Source organism: Lissotriton vulgaris, chromosome 1_1 (genome assembly GCF_964263255.1).
Source record: "Lissotriton vulgaris chromosome 1_1, aLisVul1.2, whole genome shotgun sequence".
In the NCBI taxonomy this organism is placed as follows: Eukaryota; Metazoa; Chordata; class Amphibia; order Caudata; family Salamandridae; genus Lissotriton; species Lissotriton vulgaris.
In genome coordinates, this window is record NC_141685.1 from 809,654,017 (window position 1) to 809,668,185 (window position 14,169).

The window sequence follows — 14,169 nt, forward strand, 5'->3', positions numbered from 1 at the left end:
CCTGGGCTTTAACGTCTTTAAATCAATATCGCGACACCTGGAGAACACTGCTGTGACATGTTTTGGATGAGTAGTTCTGCTTTCCATTTCTAAATGGGCATCTATATAAAAAGCACGCGTATAAAAACGTTTCACTGGGAGTTAAATTGCAATATGCCCATGGAAGGGCAACACAGCTATGCTTAATGGACCAAAGCCTGAACTCCGCCTTGGTATTTCTCATTAGTATAGACTGGGCTGAGGAAGACGCTGTGGTGGTAAAGCCCAGACTACTATCAGGTGATTTTATATTACTCTTAGTAGTATCCCATACCATAACAGTCCTTCAGCCTCCTCTCCCACATTGTCTCAATCCTGGCTCTCACGGTGATTTGGTTGTGGTCCTGTGGATTTTGGGAGTGCAAGCTCCTTCTGTAGCACTCATTATGAGTAGAGGAGACTAGTATTACAACTTGTTCCAGAGTGAGGCTTCCTGTCTCATGGCTGGGTTCCATTTTATAAGTAAGAAAGGTAGTGCTTAATTTGAGCCGGTGGTTGCCAGCGGCGGCCACCAGCACTTAATATTCCAAATTTGCTGAGTGCAAGACAGGGGGTTCACAGACAGACCTAAAAGACGATGAGAGGAATCGGAAACTCGCAAGAGCGAGAAAATGGGACAGGGAGTCTCTAGAAGTGGATTAAAGACTACCAGCCATTGTATTCGGCGTTCTGATGCCCAATTGTACCGGCTTCTGAGCAGAGCTTCGGGCACCGGCACTCTTTCTTTTCCATATTAAGGGCTGAAGCAAGGTGACAAAAAGGTGAAGGTTGGAGACTAATGAAGTTCATTGCAAGTAATCTGGGCATTACCGAACATTATTTCTCTTGTTTGCTTTGTAAATAAGGAAGATGAATGACACTTGTCATTGGTGAGTTTGAGATCTGAGAGGGATATTTACAATAAAATATTGGAGCACAGTATTACTCCAAAATGCGGTGCACTCCAGCGTTTCCCCTTGCGCTGGTACGAAATAGGCAGCCTGACACCAATACCGGCACCCTTGCTGCATGTTGCTGGGGCGCTTGCGCTGCTGGGGCGATTGTTTATGTGCAGGAAGGACCTTCCTGCACATAAACAATCTTTAAAGGTGATTTGCTGTTTCTATGTGTGCTACAGAAACCAACACACATAGAAAGAGCAAAATACGAGGAGAAATTGCTCATATCGCCATCCTAAGACCTGGTCTTCGTTTTTGGCGCTGAGCCATCCTTGTAAATATGGGACAGTGTCAAAAATCAATAGGCCTCATTTATGAGAAGTGTTGCATCGCTGAGACAAAGCAGCGATGCAACACTTCTCAGTGCGACCTCCTTGCAACACCATCGATGCGTCATATTTACTGTATAACGCATCATGTCGCAATGAATGACAGATACGTCAGTATTACTAAAGTATCTGTCGGACCAAAACTGAAGCACTGCTCAAGATGTGTCGGAAATGTGACACAACTCCAGCAATGTTCCTTTCTCATGGGGAAAACCCCTTGTTAAAGGGCCTGCATCAGTCTGCCATGAGGCAGACGTAAGATTTTCATGAAATGGCGTCCTAGAAGTGGTGCAGTGAAATCTTATAGATTTCAATGAGCCACTTCTATGAGGCTTTGATGAGGGGGAATGCCCACCCTGCATACATTATATCTGTTGCAGGTATAAGGTAGCACAGGGGTCTACAAATTGACGCATCTGCCTAGATGCATAACTTTGTAAATAGGGCACAACGTTGCAGATTTTTTTTGCCGCTGGTGCGTTACAATAAGTGACGCACCAGCGGCGCAAAAGTGCTGAAATGGCTCATAAATAAGCCCGAATGGGTGTTGCAGTGGTACACCCACAGCAACACCCATTGCCTGGCCCTTTGCCGCAGTGGACTGCTGTGGTACGGAGCATATTTACAAGTTGGCATTAGGCTACCTTAAGTGGCTAAACACCACCTTATAAGTATGGGGTAACAATCCCACTGGAGCATCAGAAAAAGTGATGCTCTGGTGGTGTAAGGGCTTGTAAATATGCCACTGAGTGTGCTGTGACTGTGTTTATATATATGGGAGTGTGGGAAAGTCTGGTACAGTGTGTAGGAGCATGGAGTTGATGGTACTGGTGCAGAGTGTCTGTCAATCTGTGTTCCTATTGGTTTCTATAGCCATTGAAATAGAATATTCGAGTAATTCTGTCAGATGGGATCTGCTGCCATTTGCTGCTCGTTTGAGCTGGAAGTCATTTTTATAAACCTCACTTCCTGTTATGTGACTGTCTGCACCCTTTTTTAATCTATTGACAACTATATCAAGTTTTTATTATCAACCTCCACTTATATTAACTGTACACAACTGACATCCCAACATATCATCAAGGTAAGTAGATGTGGACTGAAAATATTAAATCTACACTTCCTAACATAGGTCTACCTTGTTATATGTCCGATGAGCAGTGGAAATAAGTGTGGGTCAATATTATGGATATTTTGGCACAGAAGCAGCGAGATAGGGTTTACAAATATGAGTGAATTAACCCAGGAATAGGGGATGAGGCACCATGACCCATGCCACAGCCTGGACTCTGCCACATTGACCAGGCTTCTAGGAAATGGTCTAACGGATGGAGATTACAGCGGGTGGATCATTGATGCATTTGTAAGTGTGGGCCGCAACATAAAGGAAGCCATTTTGGCATGTGTAAGATGCACTAAATGGAAGCAACCAAACTGGCTTGATAGGCCATTTAGGGATGCACATAGACGTGGGTCTGTTGCATTAAATAGAAACCCTCAAAATCGAGAGGAGATTGCCAGATGTAGGGCTAATTACAAACCTGTCCATGAGAAGAGAAAATTAGTCATCAAGTAAGACACCTGTGAGAATCTGAAACCCTCTTTTGGAAAAAGTAAACTCAGAAAAGTGTGGAAAGTGGCTGCCAGTAGAGTTAGGATGACCATCAAAGCTGAGCCCCTGGGTGGAACATTTCAAGTCAATTTACTATCTGTACTTTGGTGAGGAGCAGCCAGTAATGGACCTTTATCAATCTTATCCCCTTTAAATCATGCTTGAACCGTGGGAGGTAATAGCTGCTGTCTCCTCAAGTACCTCTGGTAACGCACTGGGCCCAGATGGGGTACCAATGGACCTTTGTAAAACAAATGTTGGCTTCTAGGCCCAGGTCATTACCAACACCCTCAACTCAGCTTGTTGTACCATACTAACCGCCATCATAGTACCTGTGCTCAAAAAAGGTAACAGACAAGATCCATGTCGTTACCAACCCATCTCCTTGCTAGAGTCTATAGTCAAGGTGGTGGATCAAATAGTTCTGTACAGAATAATGACATAGGAGGGGTACTCCACATTCTATCAGATGAACAATATGGGTTTAGAGAAGGATTAGGTATGATGGAACAGTGCAGCAACCTCCACCTGCTTACAGTAAATACACAGTATCAAAACAGGACCATCTGTACCTCTCCTCTATGGACCTCAGCAGTGCTTTGACTGAGCAAATTGATCAAAGCTATGGGACATTCTGATTGGTTTGGGGATGGAACAATTACTGATTGATTTTCTTTGCACCCTAGGCTCAGGTTTTTCAGAATCTGTAAGAGGGGGGATGTTCCAATTCTTTTGCTTTGGCAGAGGGGATCAGCTAGGGCTGTGTGCTTGCCCGAATTTTGTTCCAATTGTATATAAACAATCTAAGTGCATTTTTGATTTCTCACAGTCAGGACATGCCTATAGTACATTATAATTCAGTACCCGCCCTACTGTAGCCGACAATGCTGTCCTAATGTCTTGGACTCCCAATGGTCTCAAAGGTTTGATAATCACAGTCATTTGTAGGACTTGAGACAATTTCTTGCTTACTATGTGTCATGTAACCCTAAATATTGTGGGGCTTATTTATGAGCCACTTTTGGCGCGGCCGGTGCGTCACTTTTTGTGATGCAACAGCGACTTACAAAATAAGCCTTGTTGCACCATATTTACAAAGTGAAGCATCTAGGTAGATGCGTCACTTTGTAAACCCCTGCGCCACATTATACCTGCGCCAGGTATGAAGTATGCAGGGGGCATTCCGATGCAAGAAAGGGTCGTAGAAGTGACGCAGTGAAATCTATAAGATTTCACTGCATCACTTCTAGGACGTAAATGCGTCAATATCGTACGGCTGCCCCATGGCAGGCATAAGAATGCTGCAGGCACATTTCACATGGGACTTGCCTATGTGTAATGACCCATTGCTGGAGTTGCGTCACTTTTGTGACACACTCCAGCAATGCTTCATTTTTGCGCCTACAAATACGTCAGAAATACGGACGTATCTGTAACTCCTTGTAACATGATGCGTCACTTTTCATAAATGAGGCCCTGTATGTCTAGAGCCAGTTTCATCGTGGGAAAAAACATGAGGAAGTTCAAGCCCTTCGATCATTTGGGAAATACTATAGATTCTCCCAGCCCATGGGCCCATTGACCTTAAAGATTTAAGCAATCAGTCTGTGCGCTTTTTTATTTTGCATAGAGTGATGGAAACAAACATGTTAAGCCCTCCTTGAAATTTTGTAGCGTAAACATCTACCAATTTTAAGTTATGTTGCTGCCATTTGAGGCTACAGCAACATACACTGACTGCAGATTGAGGGAAAAGGATTCTGCAGGAGCCTTTTTGGGTTACCACCTAGTAGTCCCCATTATTTTGTTCATGAAGAATTGGATTAAGCTAAACTAGCTCCTATACTATTGTGGCTATCAGTTGGGTGAAATAGCTACACGTCTCTAAATCGATCCATCATTGAGGACTGTTTAGTCTGTGACCTGGGATACAAAATCCCTTGGCTTCAGTACATTAAGCATACAGCTGGCACCCTTGGCAGACCCGGCAAATTTTGGAGTCCTCAATAGGGATGAGAAATCCTGTGTGAAAGATACATTTAGAGTATGCATGATATCTTAGCGGGAGGCGGAAGAGCTGAAAAAGCAGATAATGTGGGATTATGTTATTCTCCATACTACCCTAGATATAGAACCTTATTTATTCTCGGTGCCAAAAATCTGGTAAAGGGCTTTGTTGAGCAGATTCCGTCTTGGTAGCATACACAGTTTTAGAACATTGGAATGTTGGGAGCTCCATTGTAGACAATGGAGTGCTCCCTGCTTCTACAGGCTGGTAAAGGCCCGCAGAGCAACATTCCAATGTTTTACAAAGGCGTCTCGGAGCTCGAGGGGATTTAAATACCCTCAAGCTTCGGAAAGCCTTTGTTTTATTTGTTAGAACATTCTGCCCTCTAGTGGCAGAATGTTCTAATAGTTTTATAGCCCTTAGTAGCAGGGCTATACCAGCTACTAAAGTCCCGTCCCTTCTTAAAGTCCCTCGCCTTCGGCTCGGGCCTTTAACGCAGGAGCGGGCCTTTAATAGCCGGTATAGCCCGCTGCGGCGGCTATAAGGCTATTATCTAAGTTTCCACTCGGGCCAATACGAGATTGCTTCAACTTTTATCTGTTCATGTGATGAATACTTCATGCTGACCTTTCGCGCTTTGTATTCTTTTGTAAATTCTACAAAAAGTTTATGCATCGCTTTTTAGGTCTCGGTAGAGCCAGCGCATGCGCTGGTATGGCGAGACATTTAGTAAGCGGGATTTTCAAGTCCCACCAAAGGCGGCCACCAGCTTACTGTTACGTGCACAAGCATGCGCGCTCTCTTTCGCACGTGCGCTCACAACTCCTGTTCGCGCCCGCACTTCACTTTCATTTTTCCATGCTGTATCTCCCGTTCGCACCCGCACTTCACTTTTTCGTGCAGTTGCGCCCGCATCACTAGTTTTTATCTATGTTAATTATGAGCGTGCGCGCCCTTTTGCTGCTCACCGCAGATAACACTGCTGATTTTCACAACATTGAGAGCCGTCAAAGACAATAAATACCAACGTGAGAAGAAAAACATCTTTACACTTTGCAGTAGACCTTTTTCTAAGTCAGGACCACTACGGTGCGTTACAAATGAAGGAGTTGCTAAGCTTTTTAGACGTATGCAGTAGGTAGCTAAAGCTGTAATGTCTAATTTGTAAACAGCGAGATCCCTCTGGCACTTTTTACTGCTGTTCACGCTACCCCCCTGCAGGGGGCAGAAGGAGATCGCCACTTAAGAACCTTCCCAGAAGGCCTCGACTTTTCAGGCAAAATTGGGCGAATCATTATAGAGTTGGAGGAGACTCGTTTGTGTGCGGAAGGGGAAATGTATCCTTCTATATTTGTTTTTAAATGGATTATGTCCCCGCTTCCTTTATGATGGCTGCTAACATCTGGCATTGAGGGAAAATAATCACTTCAAAATACCAGGCAGAGGCTGGCTTGGATTAAATGTGTCTTCTTGGTAAAATAGCAGCTCCCCCCTCGTCTCTCCACATCCCTTCCCGCTCTCTCTTTTCTGACCTTTCATCTCAGCAGGGGCTGACTAGAAAGACAGCACTGGAAACTCTGCGTGTTTTTAATTAGGGTTTGAAAGGAAGAGTTGCACGCTACGTTTTTTTCGCCTCCTACATATCTGCCGCAGCACCTGCTGCTTTGGTTTCATTAATTTTAAGATTTGTGAGGCACATAGGCTTAATGTATACATTTTACTCCTGCGTCGGTTTTTGCTTAACTATTTCTGCTCGTAATCAACAAAATACTCAAGTGTTGAGCCTTTTGTATTCCGGAGATGAGAAGACGTAATTGCTATTCTTGTTGGGCAGCGGCTCCAAAGTCGGTCGATGCAAAAGCAACTAATTCATTAAAATCGAGACTGAGCTAAAGGGTTTATCTAGACTCCATTCTTCTGCAAAATAGGCATTTTTTGACCTGGAAGAGGTTTTTCGGGGCAGCAGAGCACGCACACCAAGCAACTTGCAGGATCACAAGCCACAATATTAACACATTATCCCATAGGGGTCCTGTTTCTGTTTTCTTGGAGGCATTATGGCTCCCCCTCTCTCTCCTCACCCACCGAGCAGTTCTGTAATAGTCCATCTGCTTTCAGATTCTATCACCGATGGGGGCATGGAATATAAATAAAAAACATGTGAAAATGAACAGAGTCCAGAGGGAGCCCTTGGCAATCGGCGCAAAAAAGGTTGGCTGATAGGCAAGGGAAACGTCATCGTAAAATGATATTTTGCACAAAAAAGCAACACAAATTCTGCTCACCTTCGCAGAAGCACAGCACCAATTGAGGACAAGCATTGGCATAGCCAATAGGTCATGCTTTTGGGACCTTATAAGTGTTAAGCCATGCAACAGTTGTTGTTGCACCAATGATATTGTGCTGCATAAGTAAATACTTATAAGGTCCCAAAAGCGAGACCTATTGGCAATGCCAATGCTTGTTAATCCTTGTTATTCAAACTCATGTTTTTTATAAATGTAAACCTGCATTTTACTTAGTAAAAAGGTTGAGTACCCCTTCAATATTTTACTACGGCAGATTTTTTCTAAAGTCTGCTGTGCGTTACCACGAGTCCTTGATTTTTAATTCCAATAATCCTTTCCATTAACCTGCAGTTCTAACTAAATGATTTTTAGTTTTGTACTTGTTGATATTGTACTTATATGTTTATTCTGAATAATCGAACAAGAGATTAGTTAATTGATTGATGAATTCATTGAATAACCCAAGAATTAAAACAATGATCATTAAACATTAATTTGTTGAAATATACTGTTTATTGAAATGTATCTACTTTAACCAGGTAGGTGATAATTTGCCACTTAAAGGAAACCTACTTAGCTGACACACTTAATTTTCTAGAACATGTTTGCGTCCAGTACTATTCACAGAAGAATGATCTGTATCTATACGTTGAACTTTGACTTTGAATGATTTATTTATAAAAGAACTGCAGGTGCATGTCACAGAAAAGAAAATCAAACTTGCTAAAGAACTGGTTATTTACAGTTTTGGGTCACATACCCACTGCAGTATACAGCAGAGATGCCTTTTGCTTTACCTTGTACTGGATGTACTTCAGGAGCCCGAAGTGTTCGGCATACGACCGGAAGTAGTTCATAATCTTAGAGTTGTGCATGTAGTTGGGATAGCTGTCCGGGATGGGGTAGTCGCTGAAGCACATCATCTCCTTGGAGGTGTTAATGATGACCGAATTGTAGATGCTGGCCCTGCCTTCCTCTTCTTCTTCCTGTGTGGAACAAATGCACAATCACTGTCAAATATTAGCCAAGAACAACCATGCACAGGGGTGACTTGAGTCTTCCAATACCATAAAGATATGTGATCAATAAACAACACGTATTACTGAGAAGCACGCTACCAGGCAGTGTGGACTGTCACAAGCAGTATGGAATGCAAGATAATGAAATTTATGTAAACAGGGATTACTTTTCGTTAAATTACTGTGTGTGGGACTAGAAACCAGAGCCCAGATTTGCTCAGCCTTTGCATTGCCTTTGTGTCACACATAGGGTTGCCACCTTTGCAAGAGAAAATTACCTGAGATTTGTTGTTGCTTTAAGAGCAGTGGCGTAGCAAGACCTGTGGCCGCCTGTGGCGGTCCCTGCTTTTGCCGCCCGCAGGCCGCAGGTGAAAGCAGGGGCAGGGTGATATTTTGATCCCTGCTATGGCGCCCACAACGGCCGCAGGTAAGAACAGGGGGAGGAGGGGAATCGCCGCCCCCAATACTTGTGCCGCCCGGGGCAGTCCTCCCCTCATATGGTCAGGGACGGCTGGAGGAGCCCCCCCCTTCCGTTAACAAACATTATTAACCAGGACATGAGAGGGATTTCTTTGGAAGGCAGGGGGTCTTTCGACCCCCCAGCCGTATTTATTAAAACATACAAAATAAATAAAAAATTGAAATAAACAATATTTATACAATTACGCAGAAAACGTTACAATAGATATATACAGATATCAGATGGCTAACCTTAACATATTTCTAGTACACGGTATTTCCTATCCGAAACTAGCATAGCAATCATATTATGCTATATTTATTTTCTGCGTACCTATTTGGGCCTACAGCGAGGTCAATAACTAGTGTCAGATCCTTATCACGAAACCACGCCCTCCTGAAGGAGTGCGCATGCGCAGAGGGGCCGTTTACTGTGAGGGTACTTCTCCCCCCCGGTTACCCCCGTACGCCCGACTAACCAGGCCCTTATGCCCAGGGCAGTTCGCCCCCCACCCCCACCCCCCCACACCCTCTTGCTACGCCACTGTTTAAGAGTCGGCAATGTCCTGGACATGAAACTGTATATAACTTTAAACAAATTCATATGCATTCATTTGTAACATGGCTTTTCTACCTTTGTTTACTTTAAATATTAGTCAGGGATCGCGAACACAACTGTAGAAGACATTTAAAAGCACTTTCTATTTATATTTGCTGTTTGAATTACAATATGGGTTAAAAATACCGGGGCAGATTTACAAGCCCCCTGAGCCACCAGTACGTCACTTTTTGAGAAGTACTTACTGGTGGTGTATTTTCCTGCTTCATATTTACAAGGACAGGAAAAGCCACCCTTCATGGCTTTTCCTGTCCTTGTAAATACGGCTCCTTTACACATAGCATTATGCATGAAAGGGGCATTCCATGGGTGTTGCTGTGGATGTTCCCATGCAACCCCCATGGAACCAGACACATTTCCAGATTTACGAGGAATTGTAAATCTGGAAATGTGTGTGAATGCTGTCGGGAGGCGCAACAAGAAGAAATGTTTTCATTTCTCCTCGTTTTCTCTTCCTCTTTCCATGCATGCTGCATTCTGCAGCACACATAGAAAGGGGAAATCACCTCTAATGATTGATTTTGTTCAGGAAGAAGTTCCTTCCTTCACATAAACAATCATTGAAACGATGCCATTTTTCAACATCTAATGCAGCACACATAGAAGTTGGCAAACGGCATTTGAGATTGGTTTTGTGTAGGAAGGGAACCCTTCCTGAATAAAAACAATCACCCCACGATGCAGGCATCTTTGCACCATGGTGCAAGGGTGCCTGCGCTGGCGTATGGCAGCAGTTTGTGCGCCAGCTAGGGAGAAGAACAGAGATGCGATATATTTTTGTAAATATGTCACATCCCTGTGCTTTGAAAGTGACTATGGGCCTCATTAGGATGGCGTTCGTCCGCCACCCCGAGGTGGAGGGAGCGTCCTCAGGGGCAGCGGCGGTCCCTCCGGTGCAATTAGGATGTGACCGCCACCCTGGCGGTCACATCCTGGATCTTTAACCTTGCGGCGGGTGCTGCTTGAAGCAGCACCAGCTGCAAGGTTAAAATAGCATGTTTTACATTTACATGCACAAAGCGGCAGGCACCGCGCGGTGCCTGCCGCTTTGTGCATGTGGTACCCCCCATGTGCACCACCCACTCCCCCTTCACCCTGGGGGCCCGCAACGGGCCCCCAAAGCAAAGACTGTATGCCTTTTCACGGCGGCAATGCCGCCGTGGAAAGGCATAGAACTGCCAGCATCCTAATATGGCTGGCGGTGTCTCGCAGACACCGCCACCATATGTATGCACTTTCTCAGCGGGTCGCGAAGGCGACCGGAGGAAAAGCGGTGGACGGTCTTGCCATCCGCCAAGGACCCCCCAGCCATCCTAATATGGCGGAGGGTCTTTTCTGTGAGGATGGCGGACGGATTGCCTCCGCTGGGCCGGCGGAGGCAATCCGTCCACCATCCTCCCCTAAGTGCGGTCCAGCCAAATGGCTTGCGTTCCGCACTGAGTCACTTTCTTGTAAATCTGCCCCACCGACCTTAGGTGATTTTGCTTATTTTTGTACCAGCCAGGCATCAAACTACAGGTGGTGCCGGTAGAAAACCAGTCATGTGGCAACCCTAGTCACGCAAGGCAACACAAAGGCATTTTTGGAATTTACAAAGCCAAGCAAGGCCTAATTTCCAAGGCCTTGCGTGGCTTTGTAAAGGAATGTAACGTAACACAACTGCTTGTGCTGCGTTACGTTACATTTCAACTTCGACGGGATTCCACGGGTGGAGCATGGGTGTTCCCGTGCATCCATCCATGGATTCTGGCGCATCCCCAGATTTACTAAAACTAGTAAACCTGGGAATGCGTCAGAATGCTACGCATTCCCCAGTGACGATTAACAAGTATAAATATCTTTATTTCTCCTTGTTATTTCCTATTAACATGTGTGCTGCATTCTTCAGCACACACAGACAGAGGAAAATGCTTCCAGAGATTGTTTTTGTGCAGGAAGATGTCCCTTCCTCCACAAAAATAATCCTGCCTCTAACACAGACACCCTTGCACTACGGTGCAGAGGCGTCTGCATTGATGGTAGGTAGCACAGAGTGCGCCAGTGCAAGGAGAGAGCAGAAATGCCAGCAGACAAGTGGCTCAGTTTGTTGGATGACAGAGCTCCAGTATGGCAGTCAGTTTGGTCAAATATTGAGGAACTGTTAATAAGGGTAGACCCACATTGCAGACTTAGCACCTGCAACCCTGAAGGGTAATGGATAATTCCTTCAGAGAAGCCCGCAAACCCACAGGGGAAGGGATAATACCTTTGAAGGGGACCTACAATCCCACAAAGGAAGGGATAATACCTTTAATAGGGACCTACAATCCCACAGGGGACGGTATAATACCTTTAAAGGGGACCGGCAATCCCACAGGGGAAGGGATAATACCTTTGAAGGGGACCTGCAATCCCACAGGGGAAGGAATAGTACTTTTGAAGGGTCCTACAATCCCACAGGGGAAGGGATACTACCTTTAATAGGGACCTGCAATCCCACAGGGGAAGGTATAATACGTTTAAAGGGGACCTGCAATCCCACAGGTGAAGGGATAATACCTTTGAAGGGGACCCGCATCCCCACAGGGGAAGGGACAATACCTTTGAAGGGGACCTGCAATCCCACAGGGGAAGGGATAATACCTTTGCAGAGGACCTACAATCCCACGGGGGAAGGGATAAAACCTTTGAAGGGGACCTACAATCCCACAGGGGAAGGGATAATACCTTTAATTAATAGGGACCTACAATCCCACAGGGGAAGGTACAATACCTTTAAAGGGGACCTGCAATCCCTCAGGGGAAGGGATAGTACCTTTGAAGGGTCCTACAATCCCACAGGGAAAGGGATACTACCTTTAATAGGGACCTGCAATCCCACAGGGGAAGGTATAATACCTTTAATTAATAGGGACCTACAATACCACAGGGGAAGGTATAATACCTTTAAAGGGGACCTACATTCCCACAGGGGAAGGGATACCTTTAAAGGGGACCTGCAATCCCTCAGGGGAAGGGACAATACCTTTGAAGGGAAACTACAATCCCGCAGGGGAAGGGATAATACCTTTGAAGGGGGCCTACAAACCCACAGGGGAAGGGATAATACCTTTAAAGGGGAACTGCAATCCCACAGGGGAAGGGAAAATACATTTGAAGGGAAACTACAAACCCACAGGGGAAGGGATAATACCTTTAAAGGGGAACTGCAATCCCACAGGGGAAGGGAAAATACCTTTGAATGGGACCTGCAATCCCACAGGGGAAGGGATAATACCTTTAATGGGGACCTACAATCCCACAGGGGGAGGGATTATACCTTTAAAGGAGACCTGCAATCCCACAGGGGAAGGGATAATACCTTTAAAGGGGACCTACAAACCCACAGGGGACGGATACTACATTTAAAGGGGACCTGAAATCCCACAGTGGAAGGGGTAATACCTTTAAAGGGGACCTGCAATCCCACAGGGGAAGGGCTAATACCTTTGAATGGGACCTATAATCCCAAAAGGTGAAGGGATAATACCTTTGAAGGGGACCTGCAATCCCACAGGGGAAGGGATAATACCTTTAAAGGGGACCTGCAATCCCACAGGGGAAGGGATATTACCTTTAAAGGGGACCTGCAATCCCACAGGGGAAGGGATAATACCTTTGCAGGGGACCTGCAATCGCACAGGGAAAGGGATAATACCTTTGAAGGGGACCTACAATCCCACGGGGGAAGAGATAATACCCTTGAAGGAGACCTGCAATCCCACAGGGGAAGGGAAAATATCTTTAAAAGGGACCGACAACCCCACAGGGGAAGGGATAATACCTTTAAAGGGATCTACAATCCCACGGGGGAAGGGATAATACCTTTAAAGGGGACCTGCTATCCCACAGGGGAAGGGATAATACCTTTAACCCCTTGCATGCTGCCGCGATTCTGCGCCTGTGCGGCACATTCCGATTGCGGGTGCGGTCATGACGGCCGGGAGCCGTCATCAGCACACGAGCACTGTGTGCCAAGACGGCTCCCGGCCGTCATCAGCATGCAAGGGGTTAAAAGGGAACTGCAATCCCATAGGAGAAAGGACATTACTTTCAAGATGTACCTCCATGAAATGGGACAGGACCCTCAATGATCCAGTCAGCTTCTGACTTCGCACACTGTCAGCTACCATGGGGCAGGTCTGGCTTTCTTCAGTCGACCCTTAGAGCAACTCATGTGACCCCATCCTTGCTTCACTGATATATTGATGAAATCATAGCGAAGGTGGAGGAGAGGCTCTACTAAGGAATGTGAGACAGAAACCCCTACATCCACTAGGGAGGGTAGTATTATCCCAGTATGAAGGCAAGGATGAATGAATTTAAAGATGAGGTCCTCATTTAGGATCTCATCTTGAAATGTTAGAGGGCCACTAGGGCCGAAAATCATGTCGAGTGAGATGGCTGATTCCCTCTATCAATACCATGTGGTGTATTCACAAAGGTAAATATACATGTGTATATTTACTCACCTGAACATTTGCTAGTACACTGTGTGTAACTCCGCACATTTTTGCTCTTCACCATTTCCAAGTGTAGATCTCCTCACTGGTGTAAACTTACATGTCTCCACCCCCTTAAATCAGGGTAGTGAAGACTCTTAAAACAGGATTTATGAGTGTAAAGTTACTACTACTAACTTTGCACACAAAAGTAGGTGTAAATATTTTCCACCATGTCAGAGATCTCCCAATAGGAATGTATGGGGAAAATATTAAAGATTATGTCATTTTTTTTTAAAATATGAAATACGTTTAAAGATAAATCATAAATGTAAGTTAATTTAAACATTTATTTTTTAACTATAAGTAATAAAATAAAATGTTGCATCACATTAAGT

The 14,169-nt window shown here is 45.1% G+C and overlaps 1 protein-coding gene across 2 annotated transcripts in view; it reads right to left on the bottom strand.

Annotated features, from left to right (window-relative positions):
* Nucleotides 1–14,169, bottom strand: part of LOC147747926 (flavin-containing monooxygenase 5-like) — a 418,557-nt gene that overhangs the window by 162,420 nt on the left and 241,968 nt on the right. For both annotated transcript variants that reach the window (XM_086956872.1, XM_086956863.1), the window contains exon 3: nucleotides 8,012–8,200. In XM_086956872.1, coding sequence (XP_086812998.1) covers nucleotides 8,012–8,200 — 189 coding nt within the window. The remainder of the gene's footprint in view (nucleotides 1–8,011; nucleotides 8,201–14,169) is intronic.